Source organism: Sorghum bicolor, chromosome 2 (assembly GCF_000003195.3).
Source record: "Sorghum bicolor cultivar BTx623 chromosome 2, Sorghum_bicolor_NCBIv3, whole genome shotgun sequence".
Classification (NCBI taxonomy): Eukaryota; Viridiplantae; Streptophyta; class Magnoliopsida; order Poales; family Poaceae; genus Sorghum; species Sorghum bicolor.
In genome coordinates this window covers 42,644,678-42,667,027 of record NC_012871.2, presented here as the reverse complement: position 1 = coordinate 42,667,027, position 22,350 = coordinate 42,644,678, and the positions used below count along the sequence as shown (strand labels likewise).

At 41.2% G+C, this 22,350-nt stretch overlaps 1 protein-coding gene across 1 annotated transcript; it reads left to right on the top strand.

Annotated features, from left to right (window-relative positions):
- On the top strand, positions 7,117-12,404 carry LOC110432373 (polyadenylate-binding protein 2-like). The gene is made up of 9 exons (XM_021452638.1): positions 7,117-7,532; positions 8,470-8,588; positions 8,753-9,409; positions 9,479-9,556; positions 9,643-9,732; positions 10,822-10,959; positions 11,403-11,573; positions 11,647-11,856; positions 11,933-12,404. Exons 1-9 carry the CDS (start codon positions 7,277-7,279, stop codon positions 12,182-12,184), a joined length of 1,971 nt encoding a protein of 656 aa, XP_021308313.1. The 5' UTR covers positions 7,117-7,276; the 3' UTR covers positions 12,185-12,404.

Genomic DNA, 22,350 nt, shown 5'->3' with positions numbered 1-22,350 from the left:
ACTCAAATTTGAAAATTAGGCAGAGCAACTATTCATCATATCCATTCTAGAGTTTTATTAAGATTCAGTTTAGCATAGCCACTTTATTTATTTATTAAGCACACTAAGCAAAATGTATATATATATATAAGCACAAAATCTTTATTTGGTTTTTCATAGTTATGTATATTTTTATTTTAATATAGTATAAGTATATAGATAGATAGAAATACTTAGCGGCATAAATGGGGGTGCTCTCCCCAAGGTGGATTTTGACGTAATTTTTTCTGATGTAGCTAGCAGGTGGCAGAGGTGTATTTAAAAGTCGGCAGCACCCTGACATCGATTAGGATGTCCTCCGTATCCTAGTCTTCTTGATCCTTGAATTCTGTGGAGCTCAAATAGACAACAAAGCTTTGTGGAACTGATTAGGTGTTAGCATAAATACCTAGCCTTTTATCATGTTGAGCCTCCTCAATAAATGTTACTCTATTTTCATTTTATAGAGCAGAAAAAATTATTTATTTTATTTTTATGCCACCACAGTGAATGTACTTATGGGTTTTATGCCACTCGTATACTCACATGAGGCTTACTGTTTTTAACATTTTTATTTTCTTTTTAGGATAGTATGAACATGATTAACGAAGTAAACTATTTTAAATAATTGAAAGGAAAAAGATAACTACCAAGTTTACCTCTTAGCAAGGCGTTCGGTGTTTTTAAGTCCTCCGAACGGGACACTCCGTTTTCTTAGTCGTCTTGGGATTCGTTAGATGGCGTAGTCGGTGCTTCCGGCGGCGCCTCCTCTTCGTGTATAACTATCTTCTCTCTCCACACCTGACTCGGTGCTACGGTCTCCTTAGGACAATTCTGTTCAAGCTGTATGTCTTCAGACCTTACCACTTCTCCTTCGTAGTCTGCCCATCTGTCCTTGATGATTTGCCTCCTATGGTTGCGGTTGCGTCGTCTCCTTCTCGTCCTGACCTTCTTAGAGTATTCAACTATATAATTAGGGTCAGTAAAATAGCGGCGTACTTTCTCTGAGGGAAAGTGCATGTGGACTTCTCCGGTTCCAATGTAAATGATTAGCTTTCCTTAATTAGACACTAACTCTCTCAGAGGTGAAAAATTATTATTATTATTGTAAGAATTATTACCTTGATAATTACCTGAGTAGTTAGGCCTTTGTTGATTCCAACCTTGATTTTGTTGAGGACGGTTGTAGTAGTAGTAGTTGTTGTTGTTGATGTAGTTCACATCCTCAAGCATCTCAAGGCAGTGATTGCCTGAGTGTCCAGTATCTCCACACTCCTCACAAGTCATGTGAGAGTCGTAGACGTGCATAACTTCTTTCTTATCTCCAGCTCTATCATCGAGCTTCTTCATGAGCAGGTCTAGCTTAGCAGACAGCAAGTCTACCTCCTTGAGCTGATGCATACCTCCACCTCTCTTGCATGTCTGGGTCCTCTCTTCATTCCAGCCTTGGTTGGACGCCATCTTCTCCACAAGAGCTGTGGCTTGTGATATGGTGAGTGATAGGAATGCTCCTCCACCTACAGCATCTATGGTCTCTCGGGCACTATTGCCGAGCCCATGATAAAACGTCTGCATCAGTAGCCAGCTCTCCATTCCATGATGGGGACATTCTAGGATGTAGTCTTGGAAGCGCTCTCATGCTTCTGGAATGGATTCATCCTGTTGTTGCTGAAAACTTGTAATTTTCCTACGGAGAGCATTGGTCTTGCTATCGTACTATCTATGGCAATTGTAACCGACTAGGATTAGTTTTTGCATCTGTAACCCTGCACTCCAGACTATATAAGGAGAGGCAAGGGACCCCGCTAGGACATCTCATCTCAACTCAACACAATCTGATACAATCAAACGCAGGACGTAGGTATTACGCCCACACGGCGGCCGAACCTCGATAAAAACCTTGTCCGTGTCTTGCGTCACCATCAAGTTCGTAGCTTGCGCACCTGTCTGCCGATAAACTACTACCGTGGGTATACCTCAAGGTAGACTGCCGACTAGCTTTCGTCGACACTGTTCCTAATTAAGCTTGTTTGCTTGCATGTATTGCTCCTTTGTGTGATGATTGTCGCGTATAGCCAACGAGACGCTCGTAAAGGAAGAGGAGCAGGATCCCGCTGAGTTCGAGCAACCCGACTACGATCAAGGCAAGTGTAGACACCGTTTGATCATTTTGAACCTACTCATTAATGTCATTTACTTTTCATGCATGTGTCTAATGAATGCAAATCCTAAGGATCTGACTAGCTTTACTTACTATTCCTTGTGCACCCGGGGTTATGTATATGGGTAGACTAGGGTTATAGTAGTGATGATTAGCTGCTCTACTCACCTCATACACATACTTAAACAAGTAATACTCTCTACTCAACTTGATGCTTAAACTATGCTGAATCTTCGGTCACTGCGGTGATGGCGATGTTGGATGCTTACGAGCATCGTGATGATGGTGGTGACAGGGGGAGCGGGTACTGTTGGTGGTCCGGTTGCCGGGCGTACCTGTCTCTGCTCTCCATAAGGACTTAGTCATGGAGCGGCCCCCTGAAAGGTCCTTGTTTGGTTTTGGTAATTGAGTGACAACTTAGGTGGACTAATAGTGTTTATGTGAGATACACAGGAGATTAGTCCACAGGTGATGATGTGATGATGGAGGAGCTCATTGCATATGAGACATGACATGGAGTCATGTGACCAAGGTGGAGAAGATCAAGATGAGGCTTGGCTTGATGGACCGGTTGCAAGAGTGAAGGGCAAGTCGAAGGCTTTGAAGCGAGGGACCACGTGTGACGGTGAAGCTTGAGCAAGACTTGGCGCCGATGGACCGAGGCAACGGTGAAGAGCAAGTGAGGTCAAGATCGATGAACCAATATGGTCACGTGATGATATGAAGTGGATCATATCATTTGGTGATTGGTTGGTGCATGTGTTGCATCAACATTGGAGGAGATGGAATGGAAAGCGCAAGGCAAAGGTATAACTTAGGGCTTTTCTATTTCACCGGTCATAGGTGTGTAGTGAAGTTTATGACCGGATTTAGGATAGATGGCCGTACTATCAAGAGGGGCAAACTTGTTTGCATATCGGTCATCTAGTGCCACTTGAGCGATCTAACTTTGCATACGTGTTAGGATCAAGTGGCGTGGCAAGTTTGAGAGGCTAACTCCTTTGGGAAAATTTTTGTGAAAATGCTAACACACATGCACATGGTGGTGTACACTTGGTGGTGTTGGCACATTTACAAAGGAGGTGGTGTTCCTAGGGTTGAGAGAGGTGTGGGTTTCTCTCTCCCTCCCGCCGAGCTTGCGAGGCGGGATTCGGCGCTTTTGAGAAAATTAAGTGCATATTTTCTATTGCGTCGGTGGGAAATTTGGAGAAGTCGCGGGAGTGTTTCTCAGTAGGAAACACTCACCGGACGCTCTGCGCGGAGGCACCAGACGCTGGCCTTTAGTGTCCGGTGTGCTGTCGGGTGCAGCACAGTGCACCAGACGCACCGGAGAGAGTCCGGTGCTCAGCGTCCGGTGTGCGGGCGGTTTGGCGACCCTCTCTGCGCATGAGTCCGGTGAGCACCGGACGCTCAGGGTGCGTCCGGTGGCTTACGTCCGGTGACCGTGCGAGTTTGCGGAGCTCTCTGCGCATGAGTCCGGTGAGCACCGGACGCGTCCGGTGTGACGCAGTTGAGCGTCCGGTGGTGCTGTGTAGGCGCGCGTGTGCAGTAGCCGTCGGAGGCAACGGTCGAGTTCAAACGGCTAGTGACACGTGGCTGACGCCTGAGCACCGGACGCTAGAGCTTGAGCGTCCGGTGGCTCCCTGTGAGCGTCCGGTGCCCACGTGTTTTGCCCAGTGAAGGGGCAACGGCTAGTTTAGCCCTTGGGGCTATAAATAGAAGTGTTGGCCGGCCTTGGCTGGGGTGGAGCACCCTTGGGACTTAGTGTCCATGCTTGGGGAGTGCTAGTGAAGCCTCTAACTCACATATGCTTGATAGTGTTCATCCGATTGTGTGAGTGAGCGATTCTAGTGCGTTGCATTGAGAGATTGCATCGAGTGGCACTAGGTGTTCGTGTTGCAAGCCGGTGGTGCTTGTTACTCTTGGAGGTTGCCACCTCCTAGACGGCTTGGTGGCTTGTGACTCCGTCGAAGCACGCAAGGAGATTGTGCGGTGCTCCGGAGAAGAGATTGTGAGGGGTACGGTGCTCACCCCGCGGGGATCGCGAAGAGCAACTCTATTGGATCGTGCGTGTCATTGAGCTACCTCACTTGTGGGTAGGTTCTTGCGGTGTCCTAGTGGGGACGAGGTTCGTGTAACACCTCTTAGCCGCCGAACCACCAAGTGTTGGTCGACACAACGGGGACGTAGCTTGGTGGCAACCAAGTGAACCTCGGGAGAAAATCATCGTGTCAACTTTGTTCTTCCCGTTGGTTTGCAAGTCCCTAACACAAGCTTGTATTTATATTCATATATTTGTGCTTGTGTAGTTTCTCTTGTAACTAGTTAGCTTGTGTAGCTTGCTAGTTACCTTCTTGCTTGTGTAGCTAGAAGTAGTTCCCTTGCGTGACTAATTTGGTTTGTGTAACCTTGTTAGTCACATTGCTTAGTTTGTGTAGCTAAGTAAGTTGTGCTCTCTAATTTGGCATTTGTTGCCTTGTTTTTGAGCTTGCTAGTGAGCTTAGGCTTTGTGCGCTTTGCCTCACTAGTTTGTGCAGGAGCTCCCCCGGTTTGCAAAGTACTAGTTGCATAGGTTTGTGTGACCTTGCTTCTAGATTTGGTTAGGTGAGCTCTTGCTAAGGTAACACCTTGTTTGCTTGTTTAGGATCTTTTACAAGGTGCTAGAGAACTTAGATAGAGGGGTGTAGTCTTGGCTAGACCGATAGTTTTAATTCCGCATTTGTTTCGGTTAGCCGACGCAATAAGTTTTACAAAGGACTATTCACCCCCCCTCTAGTCCGCCATGTCAACCCTTCACCCCCTGGGACATACAGTGCAGCTTCAAGCTATATGGCTCTGGCTTGACTAATTAGCAGGACCTCCACTAGTAGGGTGTTACTTTCTGGGTAAGCGTGAGGAAGTAACTTGGGTAATGAATATTAAGACGTTGGTTGCTCGGTACGCCATGACTATGGGTATCGACTGTCGAGCGCCCTGGCCAAAACTTGCGAGTGACATCCTATTAGTTGGACCCTGTGAAAGGTCTCGTAGTGAGACCCTGCCTGCTCACCTTGGTAGTGTTTTAGGGAGTCATGACCCCGGGCAAATGGGAATCATGGCTTGGAGTGAACGTGCACACCTCTACAGAGTCTAAAACTGATATATCAGCCATGCTCACGGTCACGAGCGGCCTAGACTCTCACATGATGAGCAAATTGGATTCACATGATACTTGGAGATGGAACTTGTTGAGGTTGCTACCTCGTGCTTTGGCGGAATGGCTATTCCGTGTTTAGCAGGATTGCTATCCTGTGTACTTAATTGGGGTTGATCCCTAGACTACGATAACTACTAGGATAGTCTTTTAAAAGATGCTAATTACTACTTACACTAATTAAGGGTTGGGTTTATGCTACTCACAATTAGTGATAGATTGTTCTAATAAATGAATTATAATTAAAAGTGATCAACTAAAATGCTACCGCAGTCAAACCATGTCAGCTTTACCTTGTTTTAAGCCTTGCACGTCATTACTTTCCGTCTATGCTTGATGAGTTCAATATGAACTTACCCTTGCTATAATCATTAAAGGTTGCTCGGACGAACAAGAGTACAATTCTGACTTCCCTGAGGACTACCCTGAGTCGCCTGGTTGTTAGGGCCGTGTGATTCTATCGTCGACCTTCCTGTGGCAAGGTGGTCCTGCTACGTCGGCGTCATTAGTTTCACCCTTTTATTTATGGAAAAATTTAGTTTATGCTTCCCGTTCATACTTTGATTCCAATGGCTTGTAATAATGATACTGTAATTCCTTTGAACACTGTGTTTTGTACCATTGATGATGTCGATCCATGTGTGTGAATTTGAGATCCTGGCGCATATGTGATTTGGCACCCGAATGCTCTTTTACATCCAGGTGTGACACCTCTTTGCTCCTCCACGTGGCGGTCTTCTCACCCATCCTCACTCCCAACGTCAACCAGAGGCCCTACCACCATATGGTCGTCGTGGAGTGCTATCGCTGCCTTATCTATCGTGCCACCACCATTGTGGCCTTCGCCGATGTCGCGGCCCTAATGGCCTTCGATCTCGCCGACTTCGTCTGCTTCGACGCGGATGACGTTCCCTGCAGCATCAAGCAGCTGACCAAGCTCCACACCTCCACGTGCTCGTCTGTTAGAGAACCTAGGGTTTGTAATTTATCTTCGCTCATATTTAATTTGCCCAACGCCATGTGTTTCTTGATGTTTTCAACTCGTATTATTGTTTTGATTTTATATGTTCTTGTCTTTGTAAAGTTAGTCTGCTTTGGGATGGATTTAGATAGCTATGTGCGGATTTTGATTCACACTCGATTTGGTTCCAAGTCTCTTCTTGTAGATTTGAGTTTGCCAATTTGAAAAATCCTTGACCTAAGAAAATGTATTTGATTTTAGATTGGGATGGTCCAGACGAAAATTAATTTAGAACTTTTTTCTATTCAATTTGGATCTTTAATCGGTTTCTTGTTTCCTTTTCTTTGCCATATCCTACTATTATCTATGTTCTACATACAGACTTTTTCATAACTTATATTCAGACTAAATTTGCAGCGAGCGAGCGTGGAACATATGAACTCTTAAAAGAATGCGGTAACAATTGGGCCAATAAATAGACAGACTAAAAAATTCAAAATAAATTAGTGAAATTATAATAATCTCTATATAGAATTTAGAAATTGTTTTAGACAAGATTTAAGTTAAATTTTAGAAATATAGATTATTAATAATAACTTTTAAATTGTTGATTTTGTAAACTTGAAAATTACCTTCGTAGCAAGCACGTGGAGCCCCGTCCGCTCGGACACGTACGCTTGCACGCGTTCCAATCGCCTCCGTCCACTAACGTCCGTCTCCGATCCGATGGCCTCAGACGCTGAGGGTTTTGCCCCAGGCGGTACAAATAGCGCGCCTCCCCCTCCGCGCCGCCACCCGCGCTCTTTCTCTCTGCTCACGACGCCGCCGTTGGGAGCCCTGCCCCGGGAGAGCCCCCAACCCTTATCAAACCCTAAATCAAAAACTACCCCAAAAAAATCCGCAAAAAACCAGAAAAATCCCAAAAATCACCGCTTGATTGGAGATGGCGGCGCAAGGGCAGGCGGCGGCTGGATCCGCGTCCGAGTCCGGCGGCTCACCGGCTGCCTCAGCTGCGGCGGCGGCCGCGTTCCCGGCGACTTCGCTCTACGTGGGTGACCTGCACGAGAGCGTGCAGGACGCGCAGCTCTTCGACGTCTTCAGCCAGGTCGGCGGCGTTGTCTCCGTGCGCGTCTGCAGGGACATCAACTCCCGCAAGTCGCTAGGGTACGCCTACGTCAACTACAACAATCCCGGCGACGGTGAGAACTCATCTGTAATATTCTGGATCTATCGGTTAGGGTTTTGGTGCTGCGGATTCTGTGGATCCCTTGCGAGAAGCCGTCGGATTTGGGGCCGCTTAGGGTTTAGACGCTGAATCCTCGATCGGTTGTCTCGATGGCGTTTTGATGCGATTAGGATTGTAGCTTCTTATGGTGTCTTGGTTGTGATTGCATAATGTTTTGTCTGGTACGTGCTCTTTGGTTCCTAGAATTGTAACGCAAACGGAAATAAAAACAGATATGTTGCCATAACATCGAAAGCTGTAATTCGTTTGTTGTTTGCGTTACAAAACCTACTACACAACAGCGCCTTAGTGGCTCATATGGTTAAATATTAAACTTATCTCAAAATGAGGAGGTTGGCCTGCTTTCGGTGCCTCAAAAATTAAGGAGGTTGGCTTGCTGGGTGCCCCAAAAATTGAGATTTACTTGCTGGATAGATCCTGTGGGATAACTTGAATAGGTGCCAGTACTTTAGAGGAGTTGTGTTCTTGTCCTGTGCAAGTGTTTCCTGTGCTGTTCATGTGAAGTTAGTTGGATTTGTTTCATTCTATTGAATTCATGTGGCTTAATGTGCTGTTCGACCAGGGGATATGTTGTCTTGTGCTGTTTGATATATGTGTATATATAATGGTGGCTGATTTGTTGCAACCTCAGATTATGTTATGGATGCCAAAGAACATCTGTTTAGTTACCAGAAGATGTATTTTTAAAATCTTATTATTGTGCCCAATCCATGCTATTTATGTTATGCTGAAGAGGTCTGTAAAAACTGTACGGTAAATATTATAGTTGCCCTTTGGTCCTCAATTGTGGCCACTAGCCTTCTGACCAACTATTCTGCATATCATTTCACTTTGGAGCCCCTCCCTCTCTTTATTCTTGTATTGATGTATTGACCAGAGATTTATTGCAGCTGCACGGGCACTTGAACTGCTTAACTTCACTCCTATCAATGGAAAGCCTATCAGGATCATGTATTCTAACCGTGACCCCAGTTCGCGTAAAAGTGGTGCAGGAAATATATTTATTAAGGTGTGTTCCTCTTTTTTATCCTGTTTGCTGAACTCCTCGCTAGGTCATCTGTAGACTATGCCAACTTCAGACTAGAAGGTTCCATTAGTGGTGTTCTAAATCTTTATATGCCACATTGACTTTTCCAGTTGTGATACTTGACCCCCTCTATTCTAATTTGGCAGAATCTTGATAAGTCAATAGACAACAAAGCTTTATATGACACGTTCTGTGCATTTGGGAATATCCTTTCATGTAAAATTGCAACAGACCCCTCAGGAGAATCAAGGGGCTATGGTTTCGTTCAGTTTGAGAGGGATGAATCTGCTCAGTCTGCTATTGATAAACTCAATGGGATGCTTATCAATGACAAGAAAGTGTATGTTGGACCTTTTGTTCGCAAGCAGGACAGGGAGAATGTTTCGAGCAATTTCAAATTCAGTAATGTATATGTGAAGAATCTGTTAGATACTGTTACTGATGATGAGTTGAAGGAGATGTTTGGAAAATATGGGTCCATCACTAGTGCTGTTGTTATGCGGGATAGTGATGGGAAATCCAGGTGTTTTGGATTTGTCAATTTTGAAAATGCTGATGATGCTGCTCAGGCTGTTCAAGAGTTGAATGGCAAGATATTCAATGATAAGGAACTGTATGTTGGAAGAGCACAGAAGAAGTCTGAAAGAGAGATGGAGTTGAAGGAGAAATTCGAAAAGAATATTCAAGAGGTAGCTGAGAAGTTCCAGAACACTAACTTGTATCTGAAGAACTTAGAAGATAACATTGATGATGAGAAGTTGCGTGAACTCTTTGCTGAGTATGGCAATATTACTTCTTGCAAGGTCTGTTTATTTGATTAACTTACTCATAAGATGTTTCCTAGTTATGGACTCTGACACATTGTTTTGTAGGTTATGCGGGATTCGAATGGTGTCAGCAGAGGATCTGGATTTGTTGCTTTCAAATCTGCTGAAGATGCTAACCGAGCTGTATGTTTTTTTAATGTGTTTAGTAATGCTGTTTTGATTTGGCAAACATATAAAATAAGTTCCTTATCTTGATTTCTCCCAAGTAGCTTACAGAGATGAATGGCAAAATGGTTGGGAGCAAGCCCCTTTATGTAGCTCTTGCGCAGCGTAAAGAAGACAGAAAGGCAAAGCTACAGGTAAATATATTCCTGCTTGGTACTTGGATGTACATCTTGTGCTATTATATGCTCTTTCACAATGCAGAATGTATTGTTTTTGCTTGTGTGGATGGTGAAAAGTCTGGTGAATCTAATAACTAAGCTACACATAGCCGCATATATTGCATCTTATTTCACGTGTCTATATAATATTTTTGAGTGATTACGATGTGCATATCAGTAGTAGCTTCATTCCTATTAGATCATAGCCTCAAAATTTTACAATGTACTTCCTCCAATCCAAATTACAAGTCATTTCAACTTTCTTTTGGAGAGTCAAAGCATCTCAAATTTGACCAAAGTTATACATCACTGTCACTGGTCCCCGAACTTGTTTGGGAGTGTTGTCTTGGTCCCTGAAGTATTTGTTTTGGCCCTATTTGGATCCACCCAACTAATTAGCTGACCTATTAGCTAGCTCTGTTCTGGGGACACATGTGACACTTCTAAAAAGTTTTAAGGATTACTGATGCATTCTTTTGAAATGTCAAACTTTGTATTATTTGACCAACATGTTTAGTGTACAAAATTTTTCATCTATATTCATATTTCATATATCAAATTGCTATGACACTATATTTGTATATTGTTGCTTAATAAGTATATATTGTGATGAATCACTGGTCAAATTGTAGCTTTGAGACCAAGACAATAAAATATACCTTTCATTGGTGAAGGAAGAACACTTTAGTTTGGACTACATGTTTTTGAAAATAGTTACCCTGTGTAATGGCCGCTGCAGAGATGATTTTTTGTTGCCTGTCGTATTTCGTTTTTCATTCTAGTTCATGGTTCAGATCTGTAAATTGTATTCTGGGGCCTAGTTAACTAGTTTTACGTGACCTGGGGTATTTGCTGCATTTGTTGGATGACTTCTAATATTCTCGTTTCAATTTTGTACTTTTCTAAATTGTTAATTAGCAAAGTTGCTGTAACCCTCATGATCTTTTGTGCTGTTTATTTAATTCGTTTCTGTTCTCTGGCGCTAATGTAATGTAATTTTGATCCTTGCAAAATTTATTATGTTGCAATATTATAGATTTATTTTAATTTACTGCTGCTTTGCAGGCACAGTTTTCACAAATGCGTCCAGTTGCGATGGCGCCTTCAGTTGGTCCTCGCTTGCCCATGTTTCCACCTGGTGTCCCTGGAGTTGGTCAACAGCTGTTTTATGGTCAGCCACCTCCAGCCTTCATAAACCCTCAGGTACATGCTCATTTTATGATGTATATGTTGCTTGGTGTATTTTTCTTCAGTAACATTGTTATTATGATGTACTATATGATCTCTCTTGTTTGTGCATCTGGGTTCCTTGCCATTCTTCTGTAGCTACCAGCTTTTTCTGGTTTGCTTGCACCACCACTGGCCAAATTTAGCCCAAGCTGTGTTATTTTATTATTTTTCACATCCATAACGATAAACCTAATGTTAACCTGCAATCTTTACAATCATGCATCTGCTATTGCTCTCTAGTTGTATTGTTGGTTCCTTTGCCCTGAAAGTTGATGGATACTACGAAATTATGTTTTGCATGAGATGTTTGAATAATTTTTCCCTGTTAGTCTGTACTACTCAACTAAATTCCATGGTTTATGTTATGTCGTTCTCTTAATATCTGTTGAGCTGATGAATCCTGTGTTGTTTGTTAGGCTGGATTTGCCTTCCAGCAACCTCTGATGCCTGGTATGAGGCCGGGTGGTCCAATGCCGAACTTTATGATGCCTATGGTTCAGCAGGGACAGCAACCACAGCGTCCTGCTGGTAGGCGCGCTGGTGCTAGTGGAATGCAGCAGCCCATGCCAATGGCTGGTCAGCAACAGGTGTGCTGTATCGATCTTGCCATTTTTCAATTTTGTTTGTTGAACTGTGCCTGAAATATCTGTATGGCTGTAGATGTTCCCTAGAGGTGGACGTGGGTACCGCTATCCTACTGGCCGTGGAATGCCTGATCCTGGCATGCATAGTGTTGGTGCTGTGATGCCATCTCCATATGAGATGGGAGGGGTGCCAATGAGAGATGCTGGTCTCTCGCAGCCGCAGCCTGTTCCAATCGGGGCACTAGCCACTGCGCTTGCTAATGCCCCACCAGATCAGCAAAGACTGGTATGAGAATGGACAATCTATTTATTGGTTGGTCCGTTTTTTAATCAAGGGTGCTCATTACTGTTCTGTGCTGCAGATGCTTGGTGAGAACCTGTATCCTCTTGTAGAACAGCTAGAGCGTGAGCAGGCTGCTAAGGTCACCGGCATGCTTTTGGAGATGGACCAAACGGAGGTTCTTCACCTGCTGGAGTCACCAGATGCTCTCAAGGCCAAGGTTGCTGAAGCTATGGAGGTCCTCCGCTCTGCCCAGCATCTCCAGCAGAGCAATGCCTCCCCCGAGCAGCAGCTGGCTAATCTATCACTGAATGATGGTGTTGTTTCCAGCTGAATGTTTCTGATGATTTGGAAACTGCTCTCAATTTTTGCTTGATACCATCCTATCTAGAGTGCAATGACTTTGTTTACTTGGCTTATTGGAGATTTAGCTGATTAGCTGAACCAGAGGTGGGTTTAGTTTTGTTGCTATTTTGGTTATTTATGGATATGTTGTTTTGTTGGAGCTGTTTTGTGACTGTTACTCGATTTATCACAGTTGTTTTAGAGCGTCATCGTTTTTCTAGCTGATTCTAGCTGATACTCCCTCTGATAGAAAATGGTAATAGTATAAGCTTAGACACAGTAGACTTTGACCATTAATTTTGCTTATACAATGTAAAATTAGCAACTTAAAATTCAATATCATCTTATAGGCACTTTTAGCACAATTATATTGATGCAAGTTTTACACTCAACTAATTGTTGGTCAGGCTATATTGAAGACTGAAATTCTACCTATTATTGAAGACCGAGATTGTACTAGGCTTCTCAGGAAGTCAAATATATAGGGTACATTTTTATTTAACCCTACAAATCAGGACAGGTTTCCAAGTTATTAGGACCGGACCGGATATCGAACCGGTGAGGCTCTCGGTTCACTGGTTCAACCGTTAAGAACCGGTTGAACCGCCGATTCGATTATTTTGGACCGGATGAATTGAACCGGCCACAAATACTTTGAACCGGTGTAATATAATGTTATATATACATTAAGTAATTAGCAACACATGGTTGATCATATATACAAATAAGCTAAAGAACATATTTATATAACCATCTTCAAAATAATCTAGTCACCGCTCCACAACAGCTACTCCAAATTCCAAAATCAATATGTGTATATGTTAATGATTCTTAACTCAAATAATATTTTTTTTTACGAAAACTTAACTCAAATAACCTGACTATAGAAAAGCAATAAATACAAGATACTTTAATTTAACGAGTTATACCCTTAAAAGAATTAACATATTCTAAAAAGGACTTAAATAGTAATTCAAATATTTACTCATGAAAATAATCTCAAATGCTGAGATAAAGTGACCAGTATGAAGGGTCGTCAAAATAGACACTAGTGTATTATTTATGTATTTTGGAGATGGAATGAAAAAGCCTTGTTTAGTTCCGAAAATTTTTGCAAAATCGACAATGTAGCACTTTCGTTTGTATTTGACAAATATTGTCCAATCATGGACTAACTAGGCTCAAAAGATTCGTTTCGTCGATTTCGACCAAACTGTGCAATTAGTTTTTATTTTCGTCTATATTTAATACTTCATGCATACGTTTAAAGATTCGATGTGACGGGAAATGTGAAAAATTTTACAAAATTTTTTGGGAACTAAACAAGGCCTAAATTTTGAAAAAAAAAAAATCCAAAGTCAAACAAGGAAAGCAAAAGCATCGAGCAGCGAGCCTAGCAGCAAGCCACCAGCAAATACTGTACGCATGCACATGCCACACTCAAACACGCAGGCGACAGTTGCAGACAGACTGGCCAGGAGGCAGCAGGACGCGCACTCGCACACCATCGGATGAGATTTTCAGACCGGGACGGTTCAAATAGAACCGGTGAACAGAACCGGCCGGTTCACCGGTTCTGTAAAAAACCGGCCGGTTCACCCGGTTTTTACCGGTCTAATTGCAGAGACGATCTTTTAAGTGAACCGGACCGCTATACTCTCTGGTTCGGTTTTTTACCGGTCGAACCGCCGGTCCGGTCCGGTCCCAATAACTATGACAGGTTCCCCAACGTTCCTAGACGCTCCCAAACTGCCGTTCTATTTTAGATTAATTAACCGGTGTTTGATTAACCCGGTTCCTTTAGCCGTCTAAAAATATCTTCTCATACATCCCCAGCCACAAGCCTCGTCTTCTTTTTGGGGAAAAAATGATGCTCTCCTTTGGTCCCTTCGCCTCTCCTTCCTTTCGGTCTCCGCCCTCTCCCTCTCACGACGTGGAGCACACATGCTGTCGAGGTGACGTTCCCCTAGTGGCCGCTTGTAACGGCCACCGCTGGTGCGCGGAATGTACGCTCCGGTAGGTTTCTGCTCTCAGCAGGCCAGCGCTGATGCATGCACATATACACAGTAATTTTCAAACAAACTAAAAAAGTCATAACTCTTAAACTAAATTTTCAAATTAAATTCTGGTTATACCATTAGGTTTCTTGTAATAAATTCTTTAAAATGAGACCCCACATGGAAATATTTAGATTAGATAAAATTTTAACAACGAACATTTATCTTATCAAATAAGAACAATTTGGTACTTAGCCGAGACAATGTTCTAGGTTCGGAGAACAAATGTTTCGTCTTTATAAGAAAAATGTTCTAGGTTTACAAAATCAGTGTTCTAATTGTAGATTCATGAAAATGGTATTATAATATACATAAAAATAATAAAAATAAATAACATCTAAAACAAAGCATAAGAAAAAATATATAAAAACACGTAATAGAGTAAAAAAATTTGAAAACATCACATGGATATTTTTTAGACACCCTAAAAAATACATTATAGAACATCACATATATTATATAAACATCATATATATATATATATATACTAAATACACTATAGAACGTCACATGTATGCTACGTGAATATACAGAAAACATCATAGAACATCACCTATATCCTACGAGAACATCAAACATCATAGAACACCACCTGTATACTATGAGAACATCACATGTATATTACACGAACATAAAAAATATTATAGAACATCCACATGCATACCATGTGAACATAAAAAACATCATATATATAAAACGTGAACATCACAAAAAGCATCATAGAACATAACATCTATACACGAATATCACAAAAAACATTATAGAATATCACATGTATATCATATGAACATAAAATAACACGTGAACATCACATAAAAACATATAACACCACGAAAAACAATCATAAAATATGACATTATATATCATATGAATATCAGAAAATGCATCATAAAACACCACATCTATACTATATAAATATAGCATCTCATATAATATAGAAAATAAAAAATTAAACATAAAATAATAATTATGTAAGATAATATAGGAAATAAAAATATATAAAAAGCGTAAAAAAAGAATATTATATATAACATCGTACAACTTCTATGTGAATATAAGAGAGAAATAAGAAAAGGAAAAAAGAAAATAAAAAGAAAAGGAAAGATAAGAAAATAAAAGAAGTGGGAAAAAAGAAAAGAAAAAACAAATAGAAGCAAGAAAAGATAATAAAATGAATAACTTAAATAAGGGTGGAAAAAAGGAAAAAATAAGAATGAAAACATAGAATACTAAAAAGGAAAGAAAAAAGTAAGAACAAATAGAGCAAGAAAAAACAATGAATATAATTCAAAAGAAAAATAAAAGGAATGATAAAAATAAAACACCATAACCTATAATAAGAAAAGACAAAGATATAAAAAGAAAATTTAAAAACTAAAACATAAAAAAATAACAAACACATAAAACAGAAAAATATAAAAAATGAATGATGCACGAAAATAAGAAATAAAAATTAATAATAAAAGAAAAAGAAGAAAATTAAAGAAAGATAAAAAAATGAAAACATAAGTCAAAGAAAAAGATAAACAAAATAAACATGATATATAGAACAATTAAAAAGAAAACAAAGAATAAACAGAAGCAAGCAAAACTAAATAATAAAAAAAATAAAAAATAGTAAAAATAGAAAGAAAAGGTAAAAATAAATAAGAAAACAATAAGAAAAGGAAAGAAAATAAAATAAGAAGGAAAAATATAAAAACTAAAAATAAAAGAAAAAGTTAAATAACAGAACATGAATCAAAGAAAAGCATAGTTAGAAAATAAATAATAAATAAACCATGAAAAAAAAGAAAAAATGAAAAGAAGAAAAAATGAAACGTACAAAAAGGAGAAAGAATGAAATGTATCTCACTATCCGAGACGCTCTGATATGGACATGCGTGCTCGGCTTGATTGCTCGCTTCTGTCGACGTTATTGGGCCTACCGAAAAGTAGAAACAGTCCAACCCACGGTTGAAGCCGCCCCATCTAAAATATTTTGGCGCGCTCCTGCAGTCATTTTTTGGAGAGCTGCTCCATTCGGCGGATGCTTCCGGTCTGGCCGTTCGGACCGGAAGAATTCCGGCACGACGCCAATGGTGGCCGGTAGCCATCGGCACGGGTGCCCCCAGTGTGGTCTGGTCATGGTTGTTTGTATGAATTATGCTTTAGGTTTGTTTGCTATGGGACAACTAAGAGCACATGGATCATAAGATAAGATAACAATTCTATAAAAATTAAATATCAACATTAAAATGACATTCAAAAGACAAATTTCGTGACATGGTTAATTGCACCAAAGATTATGTGAAAAGGTTGTTTCACACCTAAACACATACGAAAGCAGAAGTAACAATACAACGCATTCGAACAACGGTAGGCAACTTGTCTACTTATAGTTCATGTGGAGTGGAGTTACATGAGACATTATTTACAAGGAAATATTTGAGTTAGCAGATTGATTGAATGACGTATGGTTAATGGCCACAACGACATCATCATGTCGATCCTTATCGATTATGGTATGCACAAGCAAAAAAAATCACACCTTGTTGCATTGATCTCAATCGAATTAGCGAAGGCACTTGAAATAATACTCGGCACCATGACACATAGTTCAATGAAGCCAATTATACGATGATATTTTCTACAAGCAGTTAGACAAACAACTTATGAATCATATGCAGACTATTTGAGAAAAGTGACAACAATGAAATGTTTAGTAAGAACATTTAACGTTGTTGTACACACATATGTGGAACTTCTGTACATTATAAGTTTATAATAATGACTCGATAAGGTATTTATATTGAAGTCTAGAAGGGGAGGCACCAAGGCAAGTCATTAGAAAGTAGTCAAACAAATATGACATAAACTCCCTCTATCTTCTAATATATTGCATCTTAAAAATGTTAAGACAAATTAAGAAAGAACATAAAAGACATATATACCCTCGCTTTATTTTCTAATCATGCGCCACCATCAACTTGATTAATGGTGATAAATTGATAAATGGAAAGTATTTAATACAAAATTGGCTTTTGTCCTCCATAATGTATTATATTTGAGGACTAATTTTGAATGGTAGAATGAACCATATTATAGGATGGAGGGAGTATATGTTGAGTGTTAACCAAATGCTAAGTAACAGCAAAAAAGCAAGTACTTTGGGAAACTAATTGCATAGAGCAAGTGTTCACTTCCTGCAGGTTTCCCTACCTTACATGCTCCAATGACGTGCTATAAGCTTAGCAGCAGACCACAGTTGTCAAGATCTGCACTGGTATGTCAATGCACTCCATCGGCTTCTCCTATGGAAGCAACAGAGGAAAAAAATAAGAGATTAATTGAGAAAGTAAGATGTATACACTATTAGCATGTGGACAGGCCATGGTCATCATCTATCATGCAGAGTATGTGTCGGTAGTAGTTGCAAAACCATAAGCCCTCAGAAACCTAAAATAAAACATAAGCATTATATATATATATGGTAAATTTTTTCTATTCCCTAGGAGTAGTTACTCCCACCTAGATCACACTCAAGAGACTTCCAACGTGGTTGTCACACCCTGGTTTTTAAAATAAGGCCAGAGTCGTCATATGTGTGCCCAGAAAGTCCACACATACAACAAAGAATAGAAATATCAGAAACAATGTCATATATAGCGGAAAACATATTTATAATAACACTTACAAACATTAGAGTACGCGAAAACAGTAGCTAAACTTCTTAGGCTCCATTCTTCTCAGGGACGGCTGATTGGGGGCTCCGTACGACAAGCACTTCTGATAAGCTTCTAGAAAACTCCATAGCATCTCTATCCCTCTTCTGAGTAGCACTTTACTACACATTGGGGTGTGGGGGAAATAGCAAGGGTGAGTTCATGTCGAACTCAACAAGTACAGGTGGATAGTATAATGACATGCAAGGCTTAATCAAAGGAAAAGCTGACACTGTTTAACTGCAGGTGAGCTTTTTAGTTGGTAAACTTTTTATTACAACTCTATTATTACAACAACCTATTACTAGTTGTGAGTAGAATTTCCCAACCCTTACTTAGATGAAGTAAATTAACAATGTTTTTAGTCATCATCATCATTATTATTATCGAGGTAGCAATCTCTGATAGTAACTCGGGGTAGCAACCCCAATAAGGTCATGGGATAGCAATCCCAATTAAGAACACAGGATAACAATCCTGCCAACACGGAATAGCCATTCCGCCAAAGCATGAGGTAGCAACCTCAACCAAATTCCGCCTCCAAGTTCTATGTGATTCCAATTTGCTCATCATGTGAGAGTCTAGGCCGCTCGTGACCGTGAGCACGGCTGATATATCAGTTTTACACTCTGTAGAGGTGTGCACTTTCACTCCAAGTCGTGATTCCCATTTGCCCGGGGTCGCGACTCCCCAAAACACTACCAAGGTGAGCAGGTAGGGTCTCACTACGAGACCTTTCACAGGGTCCAACTAATAGGATGCCACTCGTAAGTTTTGGCCAGGGCGCTCGACAGTCGATACCCATACCCATGGCATACCGATCAACCGACAACTTAATATTCATTACCCAAGTTACTTCCTCACGCCTACCCAGAAAGTAACACCCTACTAGTGGAGGTCCTGCTAATTAGTCAAGCCAGAGCCATATAGCTGCACTGTATGTCCTAGGGGGCCGCTCCATGACTAAGTCCTTATGGAGGGTGGCAACGAGTACCCTTGGAAACCGGGCCAAGCTCCAGTACTCGTCCCCCCTTTCCTAAACAAACCACGATGCTAACAAGCATCATAACATCTCCATCACCGAAGTGACCATCATTCATCATTTAATCATTAAGCATCGTTGAAGAATTTATTAAGCAAGATCATTACTTTCATTTATCATATGGAATAGATGGATAGAGCAACTAAGCATATCTACTGTTCACTATACTACCCATGTATAAACCCAGGAGTACAACGAATATAGTAGAGGGCTAGTCATGTCCTTAGGGTCTGTAGTATTAAGATACATGCAATGGAAAGTAAATGTATCTAAAGTTCATAGGTACAATATGATCAAAGGGTGCCTGCACTTGCCTGTATTCCTAGTGTATATCTGCTCAGAATTCTTTGACTTCTTTCTTCTGATCTCCAACTTCTGCTTCGACTGTCGGTCCTCAGCTCCTGGTCTTCGGCGCTAACGAACACACTTCTACTCAAAGCAAACAAGCAACACAAACAGACAAACAAACAATCACGACTAAGAACAAACGAAAATCAAAAGAAAAGCTTCGAAAGAGCGCACTAAACGACACGGCTTATTGCTACGATCGTGACAACGCAAGAACGATTAAGAACGGAGCTATCGTTAAACAGACACGACTTTCGAGGTTTGCAACATAACGGAGAACACAGACTATACGCTTGGATTATTTTATTAGATGAATTATGGTGACAGATATTCAAGAGAAAAGTCATAAAATGGAGTTAAACAAATCATAATTATCAAGGATGTAGTATAGTTCCAGTCATATTCTATTTATGAATAATAATAAATTATTTAAGTCACTTTATCATTTATAGTTTAGAAAAGCATAGAATTCACGACATAAGTTAAACAAGGCATTTATAAACTGAGATTGGATTTAAGTAGATCACAATTAAAAAGGTATTTATGTTGGTATTAATAATATTAAGGTGTTGTAAGATCCTAGATGGCTAGAGGGGGGTGAATAGCCTATTAAAAAATCTATAATACACTAGAGCAAATTATTAGTAACACAAATGGCTATAAATGCGGTTTGCTTTAGCTCTAATTGTTAGGGAATCCACCTATTGCAATACTAGTAATTATAATCTCTATGCACTCAAACGGCTAGGTCTCTACTCTAACTAATTAGAGAGCTAACAAGATAAATTGCAAGTATGAAAGAGAAGGGAATTTGACTTTTATACCGACGGTGAAGAGTCGAGGATGTTGCCAATCACCAAATAATTAATTCCAACAATATATGTATCAATCAATCCAATTCACCGAGAAACAAGAGATGACACAAATAATTTTTCTCCCGAGGTTCACTTACTTGCCGGTAAGCTAGTCCCCGTTGTGTCGACCAACACCTAGATGGTTCTTCGATGTGACTTGCAAGCCACCCTCGCAAGGAAACCGCAAGACCCCACTCTCAAGTGCGGTAACTCAATGACACGAGCAATCCACTAGAGTTGGAATTTAGCACTTCGCCGGGGAACCACAACAACCCCTCACAAATATCACCTTGATTAGGGGCGGACACAATAACCAAATCCCCTCACCAATCAATCCTACACCAACCGTCTAGGTGACGGCAATCACCAAGAGTAACAAGAAATCCACAATCCCAACAATCAACTAGTGCCACAAATATGAATCACAAATGCATAAACACTAGGGTTTCCCAACTCCTCTCACCAAAGAGTACCAACCATGGGATGGAGAGGAGAGGGAGGAGATCCTCTTGGAGCTCTCAAATCGATCTCTAGAGCTTGCTCTCTCACTTGAATGGAGCACTGTTGATGCAAAACTGATCTGCAAACACAAAGGGCTAATACCCGATTCAAACGTTAAGGCGTGCCAGCCGATTTGACCTTGCTATCGGCAAAGGTGATAACTTGAATACTTTAGTCCTGACAACAGCGATGCGCCCGGATGTCACGGCTAAGAGGTACTCACGCGGAACTCGAGAACACGCCGAGCTTAAGTCGACGAATTCCTAAGAACTCGTAATAAAAAGGAAAAATATGACGAAGTCGTCGAAAAAGTAGATGCTGGAATATGAGTAAAACGTGTGTTTGATTGATTTCTTGATATCTCGATTACAAGGTCCTAGGGTTTATATTTATACCCTGCTCAAAGAGCTACGACCAGACACGATTAGAATTCGAATTCCAAATTACACGGAATCCGTATACAAAACGATACAAATAACTAAGGAGATAATAAAACTATCCTTCGTGACAAACCGAGACTCCTCCAGATGACAACTGGCAGCTCCCGGACTCCTCCTTCGCGTCATCAGCAATCCCCTTGCCATAGTCATCGGCAGACCTTTTTACCCAGCCATCGGCACCATATTACTGCCTGTGGACTTAGTCACATCCAACCTCTCCCTCATCGGCAACCATCCTCATCAGCAACCCGCATTGTACTGCCACCCTATCCTGCCATCCTGGACACGTGCCCAAAAACGGTGTCAACACATGCCCCCCAGTTTCGGAGTATAAAACTATTAATGCTCCGAAATTCTCTGCAGCAATGATGCCTTCTCCGCAATTAATGCTCCTAATCTGGTAACCGACAACCTCAATCTGGGAAACTCTGATCCTAATCCTCCGCAGATTCCTCGAAATCCCCAACTTCCTAAACGGGCATCTCTCTTGGTCGTACATCGGCAACAATTCCGTTATAAAGATCTGCCGATACTCTGACCAGGATATTCGCAAAAAACGGTTACCCCCGTCTATCCGCCCATCGGCAAGATGACCGTTATAGAATATCGCCGATGGACCGACCAGGAGATTGCGCACAGTAAAATATCTTTAGATAATGACCGCTTCCTGTCAAATCACCTGCACAATCCCTGGATTACCGTGCGAACAGTTACCATATCCACCTGAGTACCCTCGGGCTTCTCGGATGCGGCAAAGAGATAAGACGGATTTGCCCTTGCCCATCTTGTCCTATAAATAGTCCCTTCTTGGGTACTCCTCCCCCATTACACCATTCTACTATCCAACTCTGCTTTTTCCAGCGGCGGCGCCATCTACAACCCTCAAGACCTCCGACAAGCATTCTTCTTCATCAACTCCGGTGTCCTCCAACGTTCTCTTCACGACAAGATGGCCATTGGCTTTGTCGTCCCTGAGGTCAGACTTCCATCTCATCTGCTGTACCTTTTTCTCGCATTCCTGTTCATCTGTGATTCATCTTACCGAATATTTTCCTTTTCCTTTTTCTTTGTATTTTTATTCCCCAAAACACTAGGAGTTGTCCAACAAAATTGTCATCCCTACCGATCAACCACAACTTCAGTGCCTCGGCCCTCTAGGGGATCCAGATCCAACCGACCTTATCAATGCAGAAACTAACAGGATTCCCT

Coding starts and splice junctions, on each gene's coding strand:
- LOC110432373 (XM_021452638.1), top strand. CDS start 7,277: ATGGCGGCGCAAGGGCAGGCGGCGGCTGGATCCGCGTCCGAGTCCGGC. Junction 9,557..9,642: donor CTGAAGATGCTAACCGAGCT/GTATGTTTTTTT, acceptor TCTCCCAAGTAG/CTTACAGAGATGAATGGCAA. Junction 10,960..11,402: donor CAGCCTTCATAAACCCTCAG/GTACATGCTCAT, acceptor GTTGTTTGTTAG/GCTGGATTTGCCTTCCAGCA.